The following is a 9,736-nucleotide window of genomic DNA, read 5'->3' as shown; positions in this document are numbered from 1 at the left end:
GTTATAAAAGACAGGAAAACCCATGCTAATCGCTGCAGTTTTAGGGAAAAGCACGTACACAGAACATGCGGCAAGCATATCAAAGAAGCTGCGTCGATGCGAGAAAAATAAAAATAAATAAATTATGTTTATACAACATTACTGTACATAAAAATCACAGCATGTAATAAAGAATAAACAAGCTTCATCTTATTTAATCAGTGCAGTGGCTGAGAATAAAATACAAGCATTTGAAACACGGTAACTGGGATAAAATAAAACGAATAAAATTCGACAATTAATTTCTTACAATAGGTAAAAGTTCGCGTCACACCTTTCACCTTGTGACGGCACACCGGTTGCGGAACACTGGTCTAGATAATGTGGGACCCTCAACGTCTCACAACCCTATGAGCCTTCACGGCCTATTACATAGATAGTTTTACCTTTACCTTCTATAGAATATTATGTTATGATCGAAGAAGCCGCTAAACTTGTTGTGGGGTGGGTGTTTGTTCAGATGTAGGTTGCGCTGCGTTCTGTGTACTTGTTGTCTACAAAAGCTTGTGAGGCATGATTGTCCCCCCCCTCCCAGCCCCCAACCCTTGCGTGTAGGTGGTCGGTGTTTGCTGCTTTAATAGTGAAGGTAGAAATACAATCTCTTCCTGTTGTGTTCACAAGTTTGAATTATCTTCAGATTGCGTCAGACTTGTTTGTGTGTAGAAAAGTGTCTTATTCGCATAAACACCTGGGCGTTGCTATTGGTAGTACGTTAATCGCCGTCCCATATAATTTTTAGTATCTGGTTGCCACACTGTCCAGATAGTGCCGAGGTCAGGAATACGTGGATATGTACGTCCACTTTCCTATACGTCTTTGTGGCGTAGTTCGCAACTAGTTAGCGCATGGACCTCTTTACCTTTACCTCTACCTCTCCTGTGTTGAAACAGTAATAAATACAGATGCTTTGGAAGAATAATATGCCCAGGTGGCTAGAAGTAGTGTCGGAGGGTTAATTGTGGTTATAACCCGTTCACTAGACGTAAATCGTCCGTCATAGAGCCGTCGCTTATTGTGATTGGTCACATTATATACATAATTGTGGTGTTCTGTGAACTCGAAGTGTTACACGTGTAAAGTCAGAACGTTTATGTTATAGCTATTGACACGTGGTTACAGCCGGCCACAGATCCTAGTCCAGACAGGCTGACGGATACAGTTTATCATTCGCAGTCGTCGATAAATACCATCCGACATCTCGGAAGTTGATACAACGTCGTTAAATATTATTGTCAGTCAAGTTGGTATAGTCATATTCAACTGTTCCTTCAATTTAAAAAGGATTTGCAAAGACCTTTTACATATAATAGGAGTTCCGATTTGAGGGGTTATGCTAGAAGTCGGAAGGTCGCGGGTTCAAGTCCCGATGAGGTCATTGTTTTTTTTTCAGCTGATCTAATACTTCCAGCCTCACTATGGCCCTGGGGTTCACTCAGCCTCTAACAGAAATGAGTACAAGGAATTAATTAAATAATATTCTTGGGGAGTAAAGCGCGGCCGGCGCGTAAGGCTGACAACCTTACCGCCATCTTTCAGCCGATTGTCAAGATAATGTGTGACCCTCAATGTCTCACAGCCCTATGGGCCTTCATGGCCTAGTACAGGGATAGCTGTACTTTACTAGGAGTTCCGATTATGTGGTATGAACTGGAACGACAGGCGGTCGGATTAACGGAAAATGTCTGTTAATAGGGAAACGGTTGGTGGGGGACATCACAGATTTAGTTGAAGTGTAGTGCCTCTGTGATCTAGTGGTCAGAGTTCCTGGCTACAGATCCAGAGGTCCTGGGTTCGATTCCTGGCGCTACCAGATTCCTTTTAGAAGTAATGGGTCTGGAACGGGGCCCACTCAGCATCGTGAGGATAATTGAGGAGCTACTTGAATGGAAAATAGCGGCTCCGATCTAGAAAACCGAGATTAACGGCCGTGGGCTTCCGTTGCGCGGGCAAAGCGACACCCTCTATCCTCTAAACTTGGCACTAACACCGCCGACAAGCGGCTGTCGCTCGATCGATATAGTTCGCTTGATGACTACAGGCCACGGAGTTTGTTTTGTTTAATAAGAAGAAATGAGAGAAGTTTGTTTTTCAGCTTCGGTTCTCTTCGGTGAGTGAATGACGACACTACGTCAGTAGCAGTCGGATAATCGTGACGCTACTGCGTGAAGTCTGTGAAGCTGCCATTAAGCGCGGCGGGGGTTCTGGCGAGACAGGAGTTCTGGGCATTTACCTCAGGCCTTGGAGCGCTTATGGAGGAGAGCCGCGGGCGGTGGTGCTAATTCTATAAAGTGCCCCTCCCCCCGTCGACCTTTACGCCACGACGGGTTGGCGGGTGTCACGGCCGGTCGCGGAATAGCTCGCCGGACCATTCAGGGCCGGTGTGAATGTTTAGTGTGGCCGGAATGTCAGGGACATGTATGAGTACACACCCAAATGTTCATTGCCACACGATACACAGGTTTCGCGGGCAACTGCTCGTCTTTGTCACGGAACATATTTTTCGCGTGTTGCAGCATTGGTGCATCATTGTTAATTTGTTTCGTGGTAGCGTAGTTTTTTGAGCCGCTATGCTACATTTCGGAAGGTGGCGGGTTCCAGTCCCGGTGAGATGGATTTTATTTCAGTTGACCTAATCCTTCCGGACGAGCTATGGGCCCTGGGGTCGACTCAGCCTCTAACAGAAACGAGCACCAGGAATTTTCCTTGGGGTATAGGGCGGCCGGTGCGTAAGGATACACCCCCACAGACATGTGTGAGCCGATTGTCTGGAAAATGGAGCCACGACGTCTCATAACCATGTGGGCCACCACACCTTGTTACAGGGATAGCTTTACCTTTTATTCGCTTCATTAATAGGGCTCTGATTCACTGGAGTATGCCGCGCCATAGCTCAAGCGGTTAGTCCCTGGCTTCCTACCGCGGTGGCCCGGTTTCGAGTCCGGTTCTGGTCAAGTGGGATTTGTAGCGGACAAAGTGGCGTTGGGGCAGGTTTTCTTAAAGTACTTCGGTTTCCCCTGCCAATCTTCATTCCACCTCGTTCTCCATCATCATAAACACCCGGGGCAGGTGCAGTAGACCAAACGGTGGCCGATGTACCGAGTGGACCCAGCTGGACTCGACGCCCCTCTGTGCGAATACAGAAAAGTCTGTGGAGTACGTTAGGAGAGGTTACCTGTTTGTTACCTGTTACAGCCATTGGAACATATCCGCTTCGTTAGTTGACAGCTGGTCTTCTCATCTGATGGATTCATTTGAAACTTACACACATCTGTGTAAATCATAGTTTAATACAGGAATTTCTTTACCCCCCCTTGGCACTACAGCCCCAGTGGGCCTAGGCCTACTACCTCCATGAACTTCTCCGTTCACTTCGAGTTTTCTAGACACTACACATTCGGTAGGACTCCTTGGGCAGGTGATCAGCTCGTCGCAAGGCCTCTACCTGTACACAAACACAGAAAAACGCACACAAACTAAACATCCATGCCCTGAGTGGGATTCGAGCCCACGATCCCGGTTTCCAAGCGAGCGAAGACAGTACATGCCTTAGAGCGCTCGGCTACCGTGACCGGCAGTGTATAAGAATAATATATAAGAATTCAGTACGTACCTCACAGGAAACAGATTCGAACCCACGATCCCTACTTCCGAGCGAGCGAAGACAGTGCATGCCTTAGACCGCTCGGCTACCGTGACCGGCAGTGTATAAGAATAATATATAAGAATTCAGTTCGTACCTCACAGGAAACAGATCCGAACCCACGATCCCGGCTTCCAAGCGAGCGAAGACAGTACATGCATTAGACCGCTCGGCTACCGTGACCGGCTTAATACAGGAATTACTGACACGAATTCCTTGTCGGAAGGGGCAACTCTTGTTCTGGTTTCATTGACGGATGATTCGTATTATATGCTCATCGAAGTCGATATCCACGAACAAAATGCTCCCTCGCCTTGAGCGGTAAACGTTTCGTAGTCTTGACAATGGCCAGAATATGCTTATGGGTGGGTGGGTATACAAGTCACGCACATTCCTTACGTGATCTTGACATTACTGTTGGTTCAGTGAACACATGACGGCCATGGCCACACCACCACGTTCTCACGACTTTATGAACACAGCCCGTGCGCTACTAAGCTGCTGCACTGATGTCGAGTTGCATGTACGTGGGTTCCTGCAACCTGTTGGATCTTCATAGAACCGCACGCTGAGATGGAGTCAGCAGGTTCCACACTCCACACTGGTTGCGCCGCTACGTTCTAATGTGAGCATGTGTGGGAAGTCACTGCTCACCTGTTCTCATCCTTGTAACGAAGTGCACATCCTAAGACTTTACCTTTTTTGCGTTCTAAAGCTTTACTCTCAGGATAGCTCAGTCGGTATAGCGACTGGCTGCGGGCCGACCGAGGGGTAGGAGTTCGAGTCACGGTAGGGTCAAGAATTTTCTCTGCTCTATGTCGTCCAGATCGTTTCTGAGGTCCACCCAACCTCCTATCCAGTGGGTACCTGGGACTCTTTCCCATGGGATAAAGCGGCCGGGGCGTGAAGCTGTCTATTCACCTGCAACTAGTGCTGAGGTAAAGAAAATGTGGGTTTATACATCCACTCCCCCATACGCCTTCATGGTGTAGTGCTTAATTAGTTAAGCATAGGGACAACTTTTGAGCCGGGATAGCTCAGTCGGTATAGCGACTGGCTACGGGCTGGACGACTGAGTGGCCGGAATTCGAATCCCGGTAGGGCCAAGAATTTTGTCTTCACGTCGTCCCTGCCGGCTCCTAGTTAACCCAGTTTTCTATCCAATGGATATCGGGGTCTCTTTCCCCTGGGGTAAAGTAGCCGGGGCATTAAGCTGACCAGTCACTTGCAGTCAAGAAAATGTAGGCCTGTGCATCCATTCTCCCATACGCTTTCATGTCGTAGCGCTTAATTAAGCACAGGAACAACTTTTTCTCTAAAAGTTCACCCTCTGTCAAACGTATCTTTGCCAGAAAGATGAGCTGACAGTGTGTGTGAACCTTCACAACAGGAGAGAATTTTTTTTTGCTCTCCCTCTCCCCATTGTAAGTATAGTCCCCCCACACTGCTCCATCTTTCTCTCTTTTCAGTCTCCCCCTCACTCTACCCTCACTCCCCCCACTTTCTCACATTTCAGTCCCCTCTTCTCCCCATTGCCTGAGAAAATTGTGTGCTCATAGGGTTACCAGCATTGGCTGAAGAATTGACATAATGTTATTGCTTGTGTCCTTTTCGGATGGACCGCCTCTGTGGTCTAGTGGTCAGAGTTTCTGAATACAGATTCAGAGGTTCTGAGAAGTAGTGGGTCTGGAACGGGGTCCACTCAGCCTAGTGAGGATAACTGAGAAGCTCTTTCAAGGAAATAGGGGCTCCGGTCTAGAAAACCGAAATTAACGGCCGTGGGGATTCGTTACACTGACCCCGCGACACCCTCTATCCGCAAGAAGTTGGCAATAAAATTTCGCCGACAAGCGGCGTTCGCTCTGTCTGTATAGTTCGCTTGCGGACTAAAATCACGGAGTTTTTTTGATGTGTTGACAAGATTTTTGGAAAGTTCACGTTTGCCTTATGTAGAGTGTAAAACTGTATTATGGCCTTGTGGGATGTTTATCTCGTTTTTCGTTTGATAGCGAACACTGATGAGTAAGTCTTCTCGTGTTCGTATGTAAGCTTCATAGGTATGATATGGTGAAAGCTTGTCGTTGTACCACAAAGGTTCGTGCATGCCGACGATTAGCGTGAGATTACATGTAGCCCAAATCGAATTGATCGACAAGCCGTACGCGCCAGAATCAGTAATATCGATCGACGCTTCGTGAAAATAAAAGTTATTCGCAGAGTATTTTGATGGCCTTTCCTAATATAACTCACACTGGATGTTACGATATAGTGAAAGGTTAAGTTATCCCTGTGCTTAACTGATGAAACACAACGCCGTGAAGACGTTTGGGGGAGTGGATGTATAGATCCACGTTTTATTGACTTCGGTACCCATTGGATATGAGATTTGGTCGGCTTCAGATGTTTCTGGGCGTCGTTGAGAAGAGCAAATTCTTGACCATACCGGGACTCGAACTCCCTAACCCCTCGGTCGTCCAGCCCATAGCCAGTCCATATTCCGGTTACGCTATTTCGGCTATAGGTAGGCATGAAATGGCCTACCAGCTTTACCCGTATTGATGAACGAAATAGACATACCGATAAGTGACAGGTTATGTCTACGTTTACTTGTGTGTTTGCAGACAGGATCGCTGCAGAGGAGTTCATTTATTACTTTATATTTACAGATACAATGCTTTAGTGCTTGTGTCCTCTTCGGATGGACCGCCTCTGTGGTCTAGTGGTCAGCGTTCTTGGCTACAGGTCCATAGGTCCGGGTTCGATTCCCGGCGCTACCAGATTTTTCGGAGAAGTAGTGGGTATGAAACGGGATCCACTCAGCCTCGTGAGGATAATTGAAGAGCCATTTCAATGAAATAGCGGCTCCGGTCTAGAAAACCGAAATAAACGGCCGTGGGGATTCTTTGCGCTGAGCACGCGACACCCTCTATCCGCTAAAGTTGGCACTGACTTCGCTGACAAGCGGTGATCGCTCTGTCGGTATGGTTCGCTTGCGGGCTAAAACCACGGAATTTGTCCCCTTCGGATGGCAAATTAAGCTTTGCCTAGGTGAGCTGATGGAAATGCGCGTCATGTATTGGTGTAGGGTTCCTAACTCCCTCGAAATTTGGGTTACAGGTAGTGAGGAAATTGAGTTAACGTGGCAGTATGCCTCACAAGCAAGGTAGGACTCGAACCGAATACCGAATACCGCTGAGCTAACGTGCTCATATTTTACGAGGATAGGCCTCGGAAGAAACGGTTATTTACAGTGACCTTGTCGTTCTTTTCTAATTGTGTCCTGTATTGCTGTTCTTAGAGTCGGGAAATAAACAAACCTTGCACTTGGACTTGGAAGAAATATTTATTGAACAGTCGGAGCGTGAAGCTGTGCACTCACCTCTACATAATGCCAAGGTTGAGGATTAGTGGATAGTTTTTGCCTATGGGCTCTTGTATATTGTAGAAACTTTACGCAATAGGACACTCCGCGTTCTACAGGTGTGCCTTGCACAAGCTGTTGCGTCATATGCTAGCGGATGCGATCTGCTGGTTCTATCCTGCCTCAGGCACTCTCAGATGGTGGGCTTTCCTTCATGTCGTTCATCAGAACGTCGATAGGCTTTTTATTATTATTTTTTTCTATTGCTAGTGGGGTGGGACTAAGTCCCTTGTACTGCGGCCACTTCTGGCCTATTGTACCAGCCCCAGATGATAGGTGAGGGTGATTGTGGAGCAATTGGGGGAATGCAGATTGGCAGGGAAGACCGAAGTACTGGGAGAAAACCCGCCCCAGCGCCCACTTAGTCCATCAGAAATCCTAGTTGACCAGACCAGGGATCGAACCCGGGCCGCCGCTTTGGGAAGCCAGCGACTAATCGCTTGAGCTATAGCGCGGTCTAGACTCGTTCCCTACTCCCGGATTTTTATACCCTGAACATTGAAGCGATACATTCCTCCGAAACGTCGGTTTACACTATCTACACTGCGCCACATCCCAGAAGACGGCATTCTTCACAGTGATAGCCGTGAAAACCTGAAATCTTACAACGTTGGTCTTATTGACGGGGCCAGTAGTAACGTGAAGTTGTCAACGCAGTGCCATAGGATGCTTTAATTGAACAGAAGAGGGACCATCTGATGGCATGATACAATATTGAGTCACTGCTTTTGCCACCTACGTAGAACAACAGGATTTGGAACTATTGCGAAATTGATCTGTGTTTCTTCATTAATGCAGCGTACTGTCAGTAGTAATGATCCGGTATTTGCTCAGGCAGGTCACGTGTGACTTTTATTTTTGGCGTTTACAAGAAGTTATAGCGAGTACATATAAAGGCGCGTCCACATTACTCGTACTCGTGTGACTCGCTATGCTCGCGAGTAATGTGGACGATATGACAGGTCACGAGACAAGCAAATTTTAAACTTTTAATTTAAAAACTATAACCAATAAATTAAAATACGACTACAGCCTATACACACTACGAGTAAATATACGGATCCTCACGCGCCGAAGCCTGGCGAGCAACTGAAGTAGTGTGGACGAAGATTTACGAGCACAAGTAAAAGCCAGACGAGTCTCCCGACGAGCACGAGCACGAGTAATGTGGATACGCCTTAACATCCAAGAATTCAAAAAGCCGGCTCAAGAAGTATCACTCCCCCCAAACCCCCATTGTAGCGTTTGGAACTTAACGCTCGTTGCGTCTGTTATAGAAATTAATGCGAAGTTTGGCGGTGGTTTTTATAAAACGGGGTCGTACAACCACGCACATGTACAGCAAAAGGTTATTTTGACGTTCGCTCTGTTGAGTCATACGCAAGTTTTAGCATTGCAATCCGGCAGTAGACTTGTCTTTATGTTTATTCGATAAAATTGACATATTTAGCGGCCGATTAAAATCATGTGTTAGTTATTGTTGATCGAATGGGGTTCCCAGTGGTTGAATTGTTCTATTCACTGTCGCGTCCAAAACGGTTCTTAAGGTAAACGCCTTAAGTGGATGAAGCTCTGAACCTGAGCTCGTAAGGCGAAAGTATGATCGTTGGTATACATTTTTATGAATCCCTAGTAACGTTGCCCTGATAGCAGAACCTGGGAGTATGGATTTTGATTCAAGTTGCCAGTAGAGGTTTAGAATCCTGTGGACAATATTAGTTGGCCGTCATTGCGAAAACTCGAAATTTCCGAATTCCATGGTTTATATTACCCTAAGGATATTGCGACTGGGGGCGTATGTTAGTCTCTAAATCAGTACGACCCTATGTAGGGGGGGGGAAGTGTAGTATTTGGTACCGTTTTGAAATGAGATCGGTAAAATTATATTTTTTTCGGCATTTGCAGACTTTTCAGGGTGACTTTTCGGTTGGTTATCAGGATGAATTAAAATTAACGGATAATTGTCACACTCTTTGAAAAGTAAAACAATATACACCGACCGAAACTTCGACCTGTGTATGTTACTTAGACTGAACAATTAAAAAGTGTGCTTAGAAGTAATGTTGCTTAAGACTGAGCAGTTGAAAAGTGTGCTTAGAAGTAACGTTACTTAGACTGAATAATCAAAAGTGTGCTTAGAAGTAATGTTACTTAGACTGAGCAGTTGAAAAGTGTGCTTAGAAGTAATGTTTCTTAGACTGAACAACCAAAAGTGAGCTTAGAAGTAATGTTACTTAGACTGAGCAGTTGAAAAGTGTGCTTAGAAGTAACGTTACTTAGACTGAACAATTAAAAGTGTGCTTAGTACTAAAGTTGTCTCCATATTTTTTACTTTTTGCTAAGATGTTCAAACGTTCTTTCTTGCATTTTTCAGATTGCGCCCTCTGCCAAGAAATTATGGGGAGTTGAGGAACAGAAAGATGACCCAAAAGGGATTCTCAATTTGAATGATCATCAGATGTGGAGAGATTCAACGTGGAGTACGTCTGGTGAGTAAACATGTTTGTTATTCTGTGGGGAAAACCATTTTTTTTTTCAGATACGGTATATTACTGGCAGAAACAGCAACCGGCGGCTTTTGAACTCCGGAATTGAGGACGCAAGCATTGAATCCATTGACATTGCTGAAGAATTTT

At 46.0% G+C, this 9,736-nt stretch overlaps 1 protein-coding gene across 4 annotated transcripts in view; it reads left to right on the top strand.

Annotated features, from left to right (window-relative positions):
- LOC111871638 (pumilio homolog 2) overlaps positions 1–9,736 on the top strand; it is a 532,614-nt gene that overhangs the window by 124,672 nt on the left and 398,206 nt on the right. For all 4 annotated transcript variants that reach the window (XM_023864873.2, XM_023864874.2, XM_023864872.2 and 1 more), the window contains one exon: positions 9,475–9,589. In XM_023864873.2, the coding sequence (XP_023720641.1) occupies positions 9,475–9,589 (115 nt within the window). The remainder of the gene's footprint in view (positions 1–9,474; positions 9,590–9,736) is intronic.

This window comes from Cryptotermes secundus, unplaced genomic scaffold (assembly GCF_002891405.2).
Source record: "Cryptotermes secundus unplaced genomic scaffold, Csec_1.0 scaffold11, whole genome shotgun sequence".
Taxonomy (NCBI): Eukaryota; Metazoa; Arthropoda; class Insecta; order Blattodea; family Kalotermitidae; genus Cryptotermes; species Cryptotermes secundus.
This window is presented reverse-complemented; position numbering and strand designations above follow the sequence as displayed.